Here is an 18,532-nt window from a genome sequence, read left to right on the forward strand (position 1 = left end):
CCTGAGCAAGACCAAATCCCAGGGTCGCCCACTAATCTCTTTTTCCTCAAGTTAATAACCTCTCTTCCACCGAAGACGCACTGTCCTGATGTGTTTGATGTGTGCGTCAGCTCTGCTATGAGAAGCACTAAAGCCCAAAGCTCTTTAGTTCACTGCTCAAACGGAGCGCTTGCTTTCAGTAGAGAGCAGAGTGGATACACTGAGGGTAAACTTTAGTGGCTTTTATCCTTCCCTTCCCTTCCCAAGTCCTACTGTAGACATTTTCAGTTATTATATTGGCAGGTATCTGCATGAAGTACTTTACTATTCTTTATTGTTTGCACTTCCAAGCGGTGAATGTTTTTACACAGGGAATTCCTATTTTTATTGCAGTTGAAAAACATTACTGTGCTAAAACTTGTTTGAACTGGTGGATGGCCTGTCCATTATGGTTAGTGTGAACGACGGCATGTCATTGCTGGGGAAGGGAGAGAGGAGTTTACATGTTAGTTTATTCAAATTAAGTTTCCGCACTTATAGCCGTCATTAAAAGACACACATGCGGTTTGAAAAGAACTTAGGAGAAGTATGTACCAACATGACAATCTGTAGAAGAACAGTGATCCACTAATCTTAGATAATTACTTTCTCCTCTTCCCTAAACCCACCACCCCCCCCCCCCCACTGACACCAAATTACAATGCTTCTCTGATGGAAATATGATCTGAACGCATAATTTAAAAGCCAGCTTCATAACTGTCCCTGTTGATTGTTTTGTTGTCTGGAGGGTGAACACATTTGTCGGGGAAATGTCATCGCTGGATGAATAGGTGTAGTAATTGTAACATGCCACGCACGTGTAGCTAATTCATTATTCAGCAATCCACACTCCCCCCCCCTCTGAGCACACAAAGGTGGATTAATTATATTGTCAGTGTTTTGTCACATGAAATGCGTCTCCGTCTCATCTGTCTTTCTCCCTCTCTCTTGTCTTTGTTTTCCAGCAGACTATTAAAAAAAGAATTCTCTGAAGAGTCTTTCCTCCAAGCACAGTGGAGGAGAGTGTCGACAAATCCACAGCACCTGCAATGCACCAAACGAGTCTTGTCAGCGGTTATGTGACATCATGGCCTGGTTATCATATTGTGCTGTTCAATGAAGAGAAGAGTAGGGAAACGAGGAGAACCAAATCTTCCACAAATAAGGGGATTACCCACGAGTCAGACCCCTGCCGAAGCTTGATCCTTCCTGGCATTACATCTGGATTTGTCCCTTTTATTGGAACGTGGCCGTGCGTGAAACCAACACATTTTCATTTCGGATGCATTTTTCATACAGCGGGCTGCTGGGTGGCTCATTCTGTTGAAGGAAAACACCAACATTTTGGGAAATACACCTTTTTTCCGACTTAACCAGGCTTAGACAAGATGTTTGATTTCTTTTTTTTTTTTTTGTGCATTCACTGGCTCAGTTTTCATGTTGGCAAAACATGTTAGCTTAGCATAAACACTTGAAGCCTATCGGAGTCAGTAGCCTACCTCCTTCAAAGTGAAGAAATCCACCTTACAGCAACTCCAAAGTTACACATGCACATGCGGAAATTTTTTTTTGTTTTCTGAGAAGTTCTACCTTTTAGAACTACCTTCAGAAGGTGCGCGGATCAGTGCTCAACCAGCATACATGTGTGTTTAGCGGTTATAGTTACAACTCATAAAACAACATCTCTTGTCTAAAAAATATTCCCGCACATGTATTTCAAATACACGATACCTTGTGTAAATAAGACAGAGTTGCTGTAAGGGGTATTTCTTCGCTTTGAAGGAGGTAGGCTACTGACTCCAATAGGCTTCAAGTCTTTACACTAAGCTAACACATTTTGCTAAAAATGAAAATGAAATCGAACATCTTGTCTAAGCCTGGGTGAGTTGGAAAAAAAGGTATATTTCTCAAAATGTTGGTGTATTCCTTTAAGGCCGACAGCCCAGCAGGGCTATTCCCAGGGAGGGAGGGTTTAGACCAACGGGGACCCCCGCTTATTGATTTTCAGCTCGCTGTTTGCCTGTTGAGCCATGTACGACGTCTGCTTTTCTGACTCGTGTTTGTGCAAGCCCATTTTAGGCGTGAAAAGAAAAAGCTGACTTTGTTCGGTTTGGTGGAGAGATTTACTTGTCTTTACTACTGAATCAACAGCAGAGGTTGGAGCAACGAGTGCTTCTTACTTTGGCTCTGGACTCCACAATTTTAGATTTGTAATCAAACAATTAATTTGTGGTTAAAGTGCACATTCTCAGTTTTTATTTCAGGTTTCACTTTGGTTTCACCAGTTTGTACATAGCCCCCCCTTTTCAGGGCACCATAATGCTGGGACCAACATTTCTTCACAGGCATTTCTGATTAGTCAGGTGCTCCATTGGTACAGAGAGCTTTCAGTATCTATTCTACGCTTTTGATTGCTTTGGAGTCTGTTATCGGTGTGGTTCAACATGAGGACCGGAGTTGTGCCAATGTGCTAATAAAAGCTGAGAATCTAACCACATGTTAATTGTTTGATTACATATCTAAAATTAGAGTACAGAGGCAAATCAAGAAAAAACGATGTCATGCTGAGCTCACTGTATTTCAGCCATTTTTTCCAGAACAGCGTAATTCCAGCTGTTTACAGCATTACATTTAATGTGCACAGTTGGGAAGCACTTAAAATTAACCGTCAATCAGGAATGACTGAGCAAACTTTTATATTAGAAAATATCACAATTTATTTTCTTAAATCTCCTGCACTGATCAGTCTATGATTGATGTGAACTCGACCATGCAGGATGAGATACTGTATGTCTCTGGTGAATTGCATATGAGTTTGTAAATCGCTCATTTCCCTTGCAACAAAATGGCCTTTTCTTGTATCCAAATATTGCGCCTCACATTTCCCCTCCCAACCACAATCAATTTCCCCTCCTAATGCCACCCATAGCGCTCTCCAGCTTTGCAGGAGACTTGCAGATGTAACTCACTGTCAACTAGAAATGGCCACTTGCCCTTTTTCAAAAGCAAGAACAAAAATACATCATTAGGCAGGAACTTTTGGGTGCCCAACACCTTTGCCGCAGCAGGAGATACACTGTTGATTGCAGGCAGATGGACTTTTAACTATAAATAAACAAAGGGCTAGAGAAAAGATGTATTGTCGTGCTATGTGTTCTAAGCCAACCCTTAGATTTATGGTGCACTCTGAAATGCATAAATCACCCTCTGGGCTCAAATGTGTGTTTATCCGTTCTCCAGCTTATCTCTGAGCGCTGGCCTTAAAGGAGGTCGTTTTCCCACACATTTTACAGTGGATCTGTTGGATCTGGACAGTGCCCAGAGCACTACAGGCACTTCCTGATGTTTTACGGTCTACAAGGGGAGTAGATCTCCCTGTGGCAGGTTAGGACAAACTTTACAACTTTACAAGTTGTAATGGAGCTGTGCTAAAGAGGACTGGCTTGGTCCACACTTGAAATGTTGTCAGTTTGTTCTACTGCATTTTTCCCCCTACTCATTTTGTTGTTGTGTCATGGATTAAAACAATAAAGAGATATTTGTCAAAAGCAGTCTGGAAGGTTTCTTATTTTCACCTTTGAATAACACAATAGACAGTGACCGTCTGCACTTACATGGGGGACAGGACCTGCACTCTATCTTTACTTTCATTGTTTCATGTGTGAAACCAGGGCCCCGTTTGTGTGTTCTTGCATGTTCAGGGGCTCATGCGTTGCCTTTCTTTGGTTGCAGTGGACCAGTTTGTCTGCACGACCCCAGCGATTGCGGACATCGTGATCTTGGTGGACGGTTCCTGGAGCATTGGGCGGATAAACTTCCGACTGGTCCGAATGTTCCTGGAGAACCTGGTGAACGCCTTCTCCGTAGGAATTGACAAGACCCGGATTGGTGAGAGGCGCCGTATCGCCCTTCCTTTTCCAGCATTTATCCCAATGGGATTGAGCCCTGCTGTTCAGTTGTTCCTGCATTTCTTGGATTTGAAGGGTAGCAGAGGCCTGGATTCAATCAAAATGTCTCCCTAACTTCAACACGTCATGTTATTCCAACATTTTTCATCATGTTTATGAACGTAGTTTGGCAAGCTCGTTGTGTGATTGATGAATTTGAATGTGAACAGTGTCAATTGGCAGTGTGAATAATATAAGTCAGTCCAACTCAAAATGTTGACTGAATCCAGTCCAGAATTCCCTTATTAGTGTGTTTGGGTATTCAGGCCTGGCCCAGTACAGCGGGGACCCCAGGATCGAGTGGCACCTGAATGCCTTCAGCACCAAGGAGTCTGTGATTGATGCAGTGAAGAACCTGCCCTACAAAGGAGGGAACACACTGACGGGTACAGTAACCACTCTATAGCTGCCTGCCCTGGCTAATACAGTCAGGTAAAGTGACTGCAGTCTAAACCACCAGACCTAGTTATTAATTTTTTTTTCAAATAGTACCATCCACCCCAATTCATTCAGCACACATTGCTGCAACCTTTTTCAATTCAGGAGAACAAATGCTTTCCACCCAAGAATGTAATGTCAGCCTCCACTTTTTAGTTTGCACGTTGGTCTAGCACAGACAGAGGAAGACATCATCCCTAGCTCAACTGGCAGCATGTGGGCTGCAGTCTCCACCCCGTGTTCACACTAGAGCCAACTGTCCTATGGGGCTGCCACCCACAGTCAGCACTGGCACGGTCCAGATTCAGTACTACAGTGTAGGGTCCATCTGTGCTCTGGAAGAACACCTTAACAAGATGAGTCACCAAGCAGCCTCTCCCAGACATAGTTAACACAGACAGGTACAGTGATTGCTGTGTGACCACATGACCTGCTCCATGCTGAGAACCACAGTGATTGCTATTTAAGTGCCTGCTCTGAACAGCGACCGCTGTGCAGCAGCGTGCCCTGGTTCATGCTAATGGGTACAATGACCGCTCTATTAACTGTCTGCGCTGGTCCATTTCAGAGACAGAAAGAATGCCTTGTACCTGATATATGTGGGTGGAAAAATGGCTGTATTGTCACTTGTCAGTGTTTGCAACAGTGTGTGGATTCATTCCTTTCTCTTCTGCTTAAATTACATTCTATAACAAATGTTACTGTGTACCTATAAAATGTTATGTATATAATTTTCTTTTTCTCGCACCAGTGCCAATTTCATTAGACATGAGAGGTTCATTGTGGGTCAGCTAAGCTATTGACACCTGTGTCATTCCATATAAAAAATGTGTCTTTTTCCTGTTCTACAATGGTGTGACTGTTCTACACTGTGTGATTTCTCTCACTTTATCGCTGTTTTTCCTCCATATGTTTTTTAAGGCCTTGCACTTACCTATATCCTGGAGAACAGCTTCAAGCCAGAATCTGGATCTCGGGCCAATGTTCCCAAAATTGGGATCCTGATAACGGACGGAAAATCCCAAGATGATGTCATTCCTCCCGCGGAAAGCCTTCGCAATGCGGGTGTTGAGCTTTTCGCCATCGGTATGAAAAAGGGAAAAATTACACTTTGATATGACCCTTTCTGAATGGTGTGGGACTCAAAATTAAACCTTTGGGGAGTATCAAAACATCTTCAGATTTCATGAATGTAGGAAATGTTGTGTTGTGAAAAAGCTTAGCAGCTGTGCTGGAATGACCTTCAATTGCCGTGTAGAAAAGCGGCAATTGAAGGTCACCCCGAGCAGCACCCCGGTCGCCTCTGAATCACGGTTGCGAGATGAGGCAATCCGGCTTGGAGAAGGCGTGTCGCTCTCTGGATCAATAGATCTCCTCGGGCCGCCGGGGGACGGGTTGTAGATGGTGTATCCTAGCTAACAGGAGTAATTGGAATAGATAGGGTACAATTGGCAACCAAATTGGGAGAAAATGGGAAAAATCTGAAGTAAATTATTAGAGAAGTGTGGAAAAGAGTGACGATGTTGTAATGTCTTTCCCTCCACCCTAAGGTGTGAAGAATGCGGACGAGAATGAGCTGAAGGCCATCGCCTCCGAGCCTGATGGGACTCACGTCTACAACGTGGCCGACTTCAGCATCATGAGCTCCATCGTGGAGAGCCTGACCAAGACCGTGTGCGACCGTGTCGAGCAGCAGGACAAGGAGATCAAAGGTGTGGTCTTCTCCCAAAAGCACACATTACATTACATTACATTACATTATTGGCATTTGGCAGACGCTCTTATCCAGAGCGACGTACAACAAAGTGCATACCCATAACCAGGGATAAGTTCGCTGAAAGACCCTAGAGGTAAGTACAATTTCAACTGCTACCTGTACAACAAAGATAAGGACAAGGGCAATTTTTTTTTTTTTTTTTTTTTTTTTTTTTTTTTTCACACAAAGTACCCTTCAAGGAATTGTACTGAAAATCCTGCATTATGAAAGGTCCTTCAATTATACAGCGAGTTCAACAGAAAGAATGTTAACTATCAAGAATCAGGATAATACACAAGAGTAAAGCAAGCTTCAAAAAATGACAGGCATTTTCATGAATGTTAAAATACTTTGCATTATATTACCGTCATCCAGAAGTGGCTGTCATGCAGAACAGTGTTCTTCTCAGGAATACAAAATATCACCAAGAAGTTGCAGAAGGTACAGTTGTAATCAATAAGTGCTTAACAAACATATACAGATCATCTATGTTACAAAGCTATACTGTACCTGTAATAGTGGTTAGGGTTTTGGCTATCTTGACCACAGTGGCAGGCTTATTCCGCCACCGGGGACCAGAACAGACAGAGGTGTAATATTTTAAAGCTACAAAGGAGCAGTTCTTTTAGCTGCCCAATTTGCTAGGTTATACAGGGAGCTGTAGGTAGCTAATACAGGGAGTTACGAAGGGGATACTGTATATCATATTGTTAGATCTGCCTATTGTTGCCTGTAGACAAATACATTTGCTTTGACTTGGCATGACATTTCATGGATTTATGTTCTTGTGATGATTATAGTTCTACTGAAACAACTGAAAGAGCCAGAATTCATTTTGACCAAATGTTTGTAATGCTGCCTTCATGGCTAGTGTGGAACATATAGAGTATGGAATGGATACGCATGGAGTATGGAGTGTGGAGTAGATGCATATGGAGTGTAGAGTTGATATGCAAATGGAGTATGGATTGGATATGCAGTACATATGAAGTATGCAGTGTGGAGTGGATACATATGGAGTGTGGAGTGATTGTTGTGTAAAAATAGATGCAAATATCTCTTCAGGGGAGTCTGACAACCAGCCGACAACGGGTGCCCCTCAGGACCTGGTGACATCAGAAGTGTCAGCGAGGGGTTTCCGTGTTTCTTGGAGCCATGCCCCAGGGGCAGTGGAAAAGTATCGAGTGGTGTACTATCCCACCCAGGGAGGCCAGCCTGACGAGGTAATCAATGCGCGACTGTCGAAAAGATAGATGACAGTACTGCCAAGTGTCCTATTCTTTCCCTGCTTTCATTAGCACGGTTGTCAGTTTAAGTGCTCCATGTGCTAACAACGAGCGTATGTGGGGAAACGTCATTGTTCTTAGCCAGCTAAACCTCATCTGTCGGCGCTCCAGTAGGCTGATGAACAGTTAGCCCCACTTAAAGTCTGGTGACCCCTACAGTCCAATGACATAAGAATTGGCTTATCCAAGAAATTATCCAGGCCTGATTTGATTGCAGTAACTCAGATTGCTCCTGATTAGGGCAATGATCTTTTGCAGACTTCTTTTTTTTCTTCTGCATTACAAGACTTAATGAAGCCACTGGTTAAGTAATCAACCTATTGTGGCAGACTATGGGTCCAACCTTTTGTTCTAACTCAACTCTATGACACCTGATTCAACAAATTAACATATCACGGTCATGGAATTTAATGCGCTCTACGACATCATTCGTACCTTCAGGTAGAAGGAGGAGGATCGACCATCATTTCTTGCACAGGTCCATTTCTGGAACGTTTCCTGGGTTAGCCAATTTTCATGATACTACCTGCCCTTACCCTGCTGTAAGATCCAGCTATGCATGGTCAAGCTATGAAGCTGGTCATAAGCTGGTTGAGCTGGGTATGAGCTGGTCAACCAGCTACCAGCTGTTTCAAAACATAGCTTGAGCTGGACAAACCATGTCAAGGTGGAAGCTGGTCTGAGCTGGTGAACCAGCTACCATCTGTTTTGAAAATCTTGAGCTGTGTTTTTCAGCAGGGTCTATCCCTACTCCCTCTGCAGGTTGTGGTAGACGGCACCGAGGACTCTGTGTTGCTGAACCACCTCAACTCTATGACGGAATACCAGATCGCTGTATTCGCTGTGTACACAGCTGTGGCCAGCGAAGCCCTTCGGGGCTCAGAAACCACTTGTGAGTCACCCACACCTCTCCCTCCTTCATCCCCGAGTTGTATTAGCTTCCTCTCTTTCACTTACTTTATAATAGTGGCAGAATAATGATGGTTCGGAAACTGGGCTCGTAATTCAGGGACTGAATGTTTGATTTCTAAGTGCTACACTGCAGTTGCACTCCGGAGCAAGGTACTTAAGCGGAATTGCTTTTGTATATATCCAGCTGTATAAATGAGTATACATTTATTTTTTAAATGGAGGCTCTGCAAATTGCTTTGGATAGGAGCACCTGATAAGTGCAAATGTAACATTTTAACTGTTAAGCTCATCCATGGGAACAAAATGTGGCGTTAAAGAAACATAATTTGCTTTTTTTTGTAACGGATAGTGACTTAATACACAAGACAGCTGTGATAGTATGATATTATAAACCTCTAGAAATTATAAAATATGGTCAATCCTTATTGTTTACAGAATGAAACTCTGATAGTGTAACATAAACCAAAGGGATATATGACCTAGACTATAAATTCCAGTGTTGACGTGGAAATGGTTTATATCTGTCGGTTCGAAGGTGACAGAAGAAAAAGGCCATCTTTGGTAATGCGCTTTTTTCACCTTTTCACTGATGTTCCCTCCTGTCCGTCACCCCCTTCCCCTCTGACCCACCAGCCTTGGAATCAGCTCCACACCTCATAAGTCAAAACTGCTGAGTTACACACCCACACACAGCCATGCACACAAGCACGCACAAGTACACGTACACACACACACACACACACACAGCCATGCACACAAGCACGCACACGAACAACACACACACACACAGCCATGCACACAAGCACGTACACGTACACACACACACACACACACACGCATTTTTATACTTTTATTCATGTCCACATACCAAAGTAACATCAAACGACATTAGCACTATTGACACACAGTACAGAATAATGACATTTACACTTGCAGGTTCATTAGGGGTATAGGTAGCAGCGCTGCCTCCGAATATGGCAACTACTTATTATTGCTAAGATGGAGAAATATCGTGCAAGCTGCTTTCCATGTAGTTTTGACATTCCTGCCAATTTCAGACCCCTTACCTACACTCTCAGAAATAAAGGTGCAGTGGAGGTACATGGAGGTACATTTTTGTTCTTTAAGATACAAATTTTCCAAATGTACCCTGAAAGGTGCAATTCTGTTCTTGGTTTGAAATAAGTACCCTTTACAAATAAAAAAGGTACAAAATAATGATTAAGCAATGACAAGGGGTACCACCCTTTTTTGGCTATTTCCTTCTCTGTGGTATGTCTGGTAATGTCTGTGGACATTACCAATAAATACTAAATGTCTGCATCTGTAGCCAAGTTGTTCCAAGGCTGACACCAAAGGCTCATTCTTCAGTGCCTTAGTGAGGAAGGCCTCTTCTAGACTGGAGTCTACGCACAGACACAAACACATATTCAGCAGTGTGAATATTCTTTTGCTTCAAGCTTCTGGGCAGGCAGCAGTGGCATGGGGTGGGGTGGGATACTGGGGCTGGGGATTGTTTCCACAGCAGCCTCATTAGGGAATGTGACCTCACTTCCTTTGTCGCAGTGGCCTTGCCGATGGTGAATGACCTGCAGCTGTCGGAGGTGACCCACAGCACCATGCGGGCCCAGTGGAAGCCTGTGGAGGGGGCCACTGGGTACATGATCCTGTACGCCCCGCTGACTGACACTGAGTCCACGGACGAGAAGGAGGTGAAACGGGGAGCCGGAATGGCGGGAGCGGGGGGGGGGGGGTCCTGAATCTGGCCCAGAGCACCGCCACTTCACTCGAGCCCTTCCGTCTTCCTGCAGAGCACGCACTGTAACAGTAGCCCCTTCCAGTCGTGGTCCCCTGCCATTAAGCTTTTCTACTCAGTGATTCGAGCTGTTCCATCTCATTGAAACGCGAAACTCTACAGAGGCACTCGACTACGCTCAGCAGCCAACCCTCAAGCAGAGCGTGCTTTTCAAGTCAGTCCAGGGTCAGCGATCGAGGAATGCTTTCGATTATGGCGCAGTTTTAACCTTAAAAAACGCAGTGTTGATTTACAGTCCGGCCTGAGTGAATGTGATATTAAGAAGGAAGCTAGGGCTTCCAGATTCAGATATGAATCCTATACTTCCTTTTCAGAAATCAAAAGAATTCCACACAGGTTTATTCAGTACAGATTTTTATTTATGATTTATATATTTATTTATTTTATATCTACTCTCATCTTAGCAATGCATACTTTGCTAATATTAATCAATGTTCGCTAACTCATAAACAACATTTAGGAAGTTTAATAGTCATTAATGATGAATGAAAGCATAGTTTAATGTTTTTATCTTTTTTTTTTTCTGACCAATTTGGAATGCCCAATTATGTTTTTTGTAAGCACTCATTACAACAACCTTCACCATCGATTCCATGGAGTGCCTCAAAACATGTGGAGTTCGCCAAAACCCCTCCAAAACACATGATGTAACCCACCACTTCTTATCACATCACTCACACAGACATGAGCTAGAGGAAGACACTTCATGTGCAGACCAGTTGTGCGTGCTGCCGAATGATGAGCCTGGTTTCTCCTAAGGTTTCTCTATTCCTTCCAGGATGTTTTTTTTTTTCACTGTTGACTTTGGTTTGTTTTGTGAGGTTATGTAATACACTATTCAAATACAAACTGACCCCTCTCATCACTGAGCTAAGCTACAGCCAACTGTGTCTTGCCCTGCAGGGATACTGGCCACAGTTAGCACTTGCACAGTTAGCACTGTTATCCAGCTTTGCTGGATCTTCTCTGGGAATCTGCTGTTGAATCTTTGCAGACCATAAACTTCAAGTACTATGAGGCTGTTCAGGTTTACACACTCAAATGAAACAGGTGTGCTTTGTCAGTAAAACAACATTCACTTATTTCTTCTGACAAACTTGTGTAAGCAGAGTTTAAATAGGAGGTGCCAATTCACATCATTGACCCAACCGTTGATCTATCACATGACGCTAGATGCTAAACATGCTAGAACCAATCAGAGAGTGGGAGGTAAAGAGATGGAGAACATTGGGGCTCTACTGGTGGCCTGACTGACTGGGCCCACGTCTCTGTGCAGTTGAAGGTGGCTGAGCCGTTGACTGAAGTAGAGCTGGAGGGACTGACCCCCGACACGGAGTACACGGTCACAGTGTATGCCCTGTATGGGGAAGAAGCCAGTGACCCAATGACCAGCCAGGAGACCACATGTAAGTCTCCTCCCTATCCAACAGCAGCTCCTGCCTCGGTATGTCGCACAGGTCAGAGAGAGGTTGATCCCGTGACCTTTCTGTTATCGTGGTGGTGTCCAATTTCAGTGTCAATATTGGTTTAGTTCGGTCCAATCTTGGCGTTCTTAGGGTGAAGGTTGAGCTCTGAAACTGGGGTGAGCAAAGTGTTCTTTCACTTGAATGAAAAAAATAATATTGCAAGATTTTGCTTTAGATACTTTACTTTATCTCCAAAACTGATATTTTGAAATTCACAGAGGTGGAGAACATTTTTGTTGAACATTAATGTAGTTGTTAACATGAATGAATTGATGTACAAATACATTGTGCTTGAAATTAACTTTTCATTAGTTACTGTATTTGTTAACTACTAACTAATGTATAAGTTACATTAATATTTATACATTAGTAAACCATTTAGTAAACCATAGGATAAACTTATGATTATTTAACCACTAACAAATTCATTACCCATTTTTTCCATTCCAATATGAGTTGACATTAAGTAATGTAGTTGTTAACATGAATTGATGATGTACAAATACATAAAGGTGTACAGGTTAACCTTTCAGTAGTTAGTTTAAGAACTCCATTCGTTCATGCCAATTAATGCAACCTTATTATAAAGTGTTACCCATTTTTGCTCTACATCAAATACATGAATTGGACTGGACTGGATTTATTATTGTATATCATCAAAATTTATATCACAGAAAATGAAAATATTCCCATTAGATGGTAATGGGCTTGGGGAATTTGGATACCACTCAAAGGCATGCATCAATGTTAGGGTGTGGCTTCTGACCTCCTTTTGTGACACTTCCCAGTGCCACTGAGTCCACCCCAAAACCTGAAGATTTCGGACATCGACCACAGCTCTGCAAGGGTGGCGTGGGACCCTCCATCCATGGATGCCAGGGGTTACCGGATCATGTACATCTCAACCGATGGCGGCCCGACCAATGAGGCAAGTCCTTGTTCACACTTCTCCACGCAGCAAATCGCCGTGATTGGCCAGCTGACATGGAAATGTTCATGTGTACTTTCATAAAAAAGAGCCACAGATACTGATACTAAACCAACAAGGTTTACATGACATTCACACACCTCCACTGTAAGTACGTAACCTTGGAATTACAATGGTCCGTCTGCGTTCTAATATTGAACTTCAAAAATACCAAGGTCAATGGACTTTTAAACAGTATTTAAATAACACTTCACACATAGAGTGCCCTATCAACCATTTATGACTCTTTAACTAATTTCTGTCAAAGATGTCAGTTAGAAGCTTGAGTATTACATTACATTACATTACATTATTGGCATTTGGCAGACGCTCTTATCCAGAGCGACGTACAACAAAGTGCATACCCATAACCAGGGGTAAGTGCGCTGAAAGACCCTAGAGGGAAGTACAATTTCAATTGCTACCCGTACAACAAAGATAAGGACCAGGGCCTATTTTTTTATTTTTTTATTTTTATTTTTATTTTTATTATTTTTATTTTTTTAAATTTTTATTTTTATTTATTTATTTATATTTTTTTTAATCAACAAATAAACAAACAAACAACAGAGCAAAAGTGACCAAACTTAACTATCCAAATACTGCTTACCTAGCCAACTAAAAATACCGAAACCAGAACAGACAGTAGTTGTGAGCGTGAGGTGGAGGTTCGGAGAGGGGGAGGTGCCAAGCGGCCTGTGGAGGCTGAACGAAGAGGTCTGGCAGGGGTGTAGGGTCTGATGATTTTTTGTAGGTAAGCTGGGGAAGACCCCTTAACTGCTCGGAAGGCTAGCACCAATGTTTTGAATTTGATGCGAGCCATGACAGGCAGCCAGTGGAGGGAAGTAAGCAGGGGGGTGACGTGTGAGTATTTGGGAAGGTTGAAGACCAGACGAGCTGCTGCATTCTGCATTCACAAACATTACTTAAATGTTTGTGAATAAAATGTTTGTAAAAACACATTTAACATTTTAAACAGAATAAGTAGCTATTTTGGTGTTATTGGGTCATTTCTATATTTGTTCTTGCATATGAATATTTGTCTTTATTGTCAAATTTGTTCTCCCTTAATATCAATAATATTCTAACCTTTTCTTAGAATCTGCAATTTTCTTTAACAGCAGAGAAAACCCCCTAAATGATCATTCTTCGACTTCAAATTTGATGGTTACATTACAGGCATTAGGCAGACGCTCTTATCTGGAGCGAGGTACAGTCGATTAGACTAAGCAGGAGACAATTCTCCCCTGGAGCAATGCAGGTTTAAGGGCCTTGCTCAAGGGCTCAACGGCTGTGCGGATCTTATTGTGGCTACACCGGGATTAGAACCACCGACCTTGCGTGTCCCTGTCATTTACCTTAACCACTACGCTACAGGCCACCCCTCATCACAAACTTTGATGACAAAGTTTTTTGATGACAGGTTGTTTCTACATGAAAAATAGATTTGGGGTTTAAAATTCTATTAAGCTGCTTTATTTAAGGGTTTAGTGAAGGTGGGTAATTTTTTACCCTGAGGACAAGGGCATTATAGAGAATGTTAAGACTACACAAGGGTTACGAATCACTAATGAGTGATAATGTGTAGCATTGTATTTGTTGGTAAGGCAGCCATCACAAGCAGTATGATGATGCCGTGTCCCTGTTGTGTTGTGACGCAGTTGGACGTGGGTCCGGTTACGTCTCTGGTGCTGAAGAACCTGACCTCTCTGACGGAGTACACAGTGGCCGTCTTCGCGCTGTACGACGAGGGCCAGTCTGAGTCCTTGACTGACCTCTTCACCACCAGTAAGACCTTCTTCTCACTCTGCCACCAATAGCAAGTCCCAGGTTTGACATGAATTCAGTTAATTCAGTTCAGAAACTGAACTGGAACTGAAAAATGCCCATGATGTTCTATGAGGATTCTTTAATTCGTTTATTGAATTGCAACTGTCAACTTTTCAAAATATCCTGAATTAACTTGATTAAAATGGAATTGAGCCCAATCCCAGTGAGGCTTAGCTCAGCCTGGGTGGAATCACAAATGTCTTTCTTAACTCACAGATAATTGAAAGTCTATGTAATTGTTGACAACACTATGCCTCTGATTTCAGTTGTAGTTTTGAAACTACACTTTCAGGAATAAAGTTACAGTGGAGGTACATTTGTACCCTGAAAGTACAGTAATGTTCTCTTTGGGTACTTTGGGTGAGTGAGTATGTTTTCCAAGCAAAGGTACAATTTTTTTTACACTATATGGTACCGTCCCAGCACTTTTCGTACCTGTATTTCTGAGAGTGTATTCTTTACCAGGGCTGAGTAGCAGGTCTAGAGAATGGCCTCATTTAAACTTTCTCACCGGCTTCCTGCCATTTTCAGCAGTGGTCTCCAGCCCTGGTCCTGGAGAGCTACTGGGTCTGCTGGTTTTTGTTTTCACCTTAACCCTGGTCCTGAACACTGAAGACCACTGTTGTAGAGGATGGCATGCAAGAGAGATTAGCAGGATGTCACTAACTTCCCCTCCTGTGTCAGTCTTCTGATTCACTGTTCGCACTTTGCTGATGCGTCCTATGCTTCAATGCTTCACTCAGGGCTGGTGCCAGAGCCCCTTGACCTTAGAACCAGCGAGGTATCCACAGACAGCTTCCGGGTGGGCTGGCAGCACGCTGCAGATGACATTGTCTTCTACAAGCTGACCTGGATGCCCGTCAGTGGGGGAGATGCAAAAGAGGTCAGTGTTACCATGTCCTTTTGATGCGGGAGATGAAAAAAATGCTATGGTTGCCATTGCAATAATCCACTGATATATTCTCAGGATAAGTGCTGATGAGATGTGTTTGGACTTCTGTTCTACAAGGACTGCATAGTTTTATTTTGTAGACAAGGGATGCTTTGTTTTGTTTTGTTGCATAGCAGACACTGTAACATTCTCTTTTCTGGCTGCCTTAGCGATGGAGTTTCTGAGAGTTCAGGTTCTGTTCCGAGGAAACTTCATCAAAGCCCCTGGATTGTTTAGGAAAAACTGTATTCACCATCTTTCCTCATGAAAAAAACAGATGTATGTTTCTTAGTAACAGGTTCAGGTTGTGAAAAGTGTGCACAGAATTGACCTGCTGGGGATGTATACTGTAAATGTGGGGGGGAAAAAATCTAGAGATTTCTATGCATTACGGGATTTACCGCAGCTGTGCTTTAAAGATAGCTTCAGGTCAATATGTTTACCCAGAGCAAGCAGTCCAGAAATACTGCTACATGCAGTTGGGTGGAATGTTCCAGAACCAAGAAGCTCTAAAACATGTCCTGATTCTAATTAACCCTAGCAACTTCCCTATTCATCTCTATTCATCCCTAATCACCGCACTCAGTACTCTTAACAGCTTTGTAGACCTGATTGATTGCTGTGGTCGAATGTGCCAATTGATGCCTGATGCTTTTTTGCTTTCTCTTGTCCCTTGTCAAAGACTGTTGTGAATGGAGCTGATGACACCATCCTGCTCACCGGCTTGCAGCCGTTCACAGAGTATGAGGTGTCGCTGTCTGCAATCTTCAGAGATGAGACAGAGAGCGATGTAGTGACTGCCCTGGAGGCAACATGTAAGAGAGCGGACACCCTCACTCCCGGTTACAAACTGGAAAAACACTGTGCCAGAGCCAGAATTTCTGATAATCATTTGCTTGTCCTTATCAGTTTACAGGGGTTGGCTGTTTTATACATACACTTATAACATTATTTTAAATCCCTACTGTTAGTAATCCATACAAACTAAAGATAAGATGACAGGCTTAAGTGATAATATAATAAATAAATATTTTATATTTTCTTATTAACATTTTCTTATCAACAAGGATGTTTTTGTGACACTTTTTGCTGTTGTTTTACTTTTTGCACTTTGTGGACTGTCTACCAGTAACAGGAAACCAATTTCGACAATTTCTTGGAGCTGTATACTGTATTTTATCACGCCATTTCACTTGTATAAACAGTGAAAGTACGTTTTCCACTCTTGGGGTTGAGAGGGGTGGGGGGTAGCTGTAAAAAAAAGGGCTTCTTTGAGCTGAGCTGATCCTACTTTTCTAACACTGCCTTCTGATTTTAGTGGAAAGAACAACAACTGTTGCCACAACAACAGCCACTACCACCACTCCAGGTAAAGACCATTCATTCAGGCTCATCAAAGAGCTGGATATAGTTTATAGGATATAAATAGAATGTATATTGTCAGTTGCTCTGGATAAGTCGGTCTGATAAATGAAAGCAGTGCAATTTTTCTTTTTTGTAGGGGTTGTTTCAATTGCTTTAATAAATAGTTGACTGAATCTGCCATCTCAACAATTTTTGCACAGATGTAAGACATTACACATTGAAGCCGCGTTGGTTGAAATTTGGACATTTATTTTAGGAGTGGAGTAAACATGGTTGCTTTAGCCTACATTGTCTATTGTAAGAACACATGCATTACAAAATTGTTTGTGTGCCATGCAACGCTTATCACTGGTAAATGTCTGTGTCATGTTTTTCCAGTTTTAAGTGGCTTGTGCTGCATATCAATTGCAGATGTAGCTACTTATTGAAGTTAGCTAACAAAAATATTTTAGTTACATTTTACAAAAACAACTGCGCTTGTAAGTATTGATTTGAGTTGTTAATCTAATCTATTTAGGATCTTATAACTGAGGTATCATAGCTAAAGAAAAGTTTTCACTTTTCAACTCTGCTATGCTGTTAGATTTACATCTCGGCTAAAACTATTATTGAGTGAAATATTTGGCTGTTTTAACTAGCCTAACGTTAATATATGTCCTCCATTACTTCAGAAGGTAGACATCCTGCTTTGCCTAATCCTTCCAGAACATGTCACATGTGTTCACGCTTAATTTTTCCAGAAAGGAGTGAGAATGAGGAAAACCACTACCTAATTCATTTTTGAAGTTACGTTACCCCCGATTTTCCCAAACCAAACTGAACCGAACTGACGTCAGGAGATGGCAGACATGCCTACTCCAATTCAACCTGTTCTCCCTATTTTACACACTGCAGATGCACCACCAATCATATACTACCCATGTCTCAGGAAAACGAGGCCAGCATATTCTTAGTTCGTGCCTCACGTAAACCTGGTCTGACCAGGTGTGGTCATTAGAGAGCAATGAGACCAATGGAATTGCTGGCTTTCCCCCTGTCATTCCCAGGCGAGGCTGAGCCAACTGTTCCCTGGCCAATGCTGACCTCCAGCAATAGCTGGCAATGGCGCAACTGGGATTCAAACCCCCAGTTGCTTCTGCTAGGAGCATGAGTTCCTTTACAGCGTGATTCACCTGGAGGCCCAAAGCCCAATAATTCAACCCCGGCAACGTTACGGGTTCCATGTGTGAAAGGGGCTATTGACTTTTACTATGATTGGCTGTTAGTGCTTGAGGTTACAGCTGTGAATCAAACTAATCAGAAGATTGTACACTATATCTTTCTGAAGATATTCAGGTATACGATATGATATCTATTTGATGTTCAGTAATTATGTGCAGTATGGTTATGATGCACTGCTGTACGTGGTGGTATGATAGCTGCTTGTGATGGAATACGATGACGTTATCTTTGTGAAGGTATATGATCAAACAGCTGTGCTACTCATTGTGGCTACACTGGGATTCAAACCACCAACCTTGCCTGTCCCAGGCACACACCTTAACCACTACGCTACAGGCCGCCCCCTATTTGCATTATGATCAGATTTGCATAAGATCAGAACTGATCTTACCCTAGGGGAGGTAAAGGAAAATTAGTTAAGAGCATTCTATAAATGCCTAAAACATAAATTATGTTCTTACCCACTGGTGACAGTATATACAATGCAGTGTTAATGTTAATGTTCATTTTGATTGCATATAATTATTGTGTTAGTTGCTTTTGATGGTATATAGGGTTGAGTTATTTGACTATTACAGT

At 42.4% G+C, this 18,532-nt stretch overlaps 1 protein-coding gene across 3 annotated transcripts in view; it reads left to right on the forward strand.

Moving 5' to 3' along the window:
• The window catches only part of col14a1a (collagen, type XIV, alpha 1a), a 121,087-nt gene that overhangs the window by 33,185 nt on the left and 69,370 nt on the right, over positions 1 to 18,532 (forward strand). For all 3 annotated transcript variants that reach the window (XM_061247041.1, XM_061247049.1, XM_061247058.1), the window contains exons 6-18: positions 3,751 to 3,906; positions 4,232 to 4,351; positions 5,325 to 5,489; positions 5,954 to 6,115; positions 7,225 to 7,382; positions 8,208 to 8,337; positions 9,924 to 10,069; positions 11,450 to 11,579; positions 12,428 to 12,567; positions 14,268 to 14,394; positions 15,180 to 15,319; positions 16,050 to 16,182; positions 16,686 to 16,736. In XM_061247041.1, the coding sequence (XP_061103025.1) occupies positions 3,751 to 3,906; positions 4,232 to 4,351; positions 5,325 to 5,489; positions 5,954 to 6,115; positions 7,225 to 7,382; positions 8,208 to 8,337; positions 9,924 to 10,069; positions 11,450 to 11,579; positions 12,428 to 12,567; positions 14,268 to 14,394; positions 15,180 to 15,319; positions 16,050 to 16,182; positions 16,686 to 16,736 (1,758 nt within the window). The remainder of the gene's footprint in view (positions 1 to 3,750; positions 3,907 to 4,231; positions 4,352 to 5,324; positions 5,490 to 5,953; positions 6,116 to 7,224; positions 7,383 to 8,207; positions 8,338 to 9,923; positions 10,070 to 11,449; positions 11,580 to 12,427; positions 12,568 to 14,267; positions 14,395 to 15,179; positions 15,320 to 16,049; positions 16,183 to 16,685; positions 16,737 to 18,532) is intronic.

This window comes from Conger conger, chromosome 1 (genome assembly GCF_963514075.1).
Source record: "Conger conger chromosome 1, fConCon1.1, whole genome shotgun sequence".
Classification (NCBI taxonomy): Eukaryota; Metazoa; Chordata; class Actinopteri; order Anguilliformes; family Congridae; genus Conger; species Conger conger.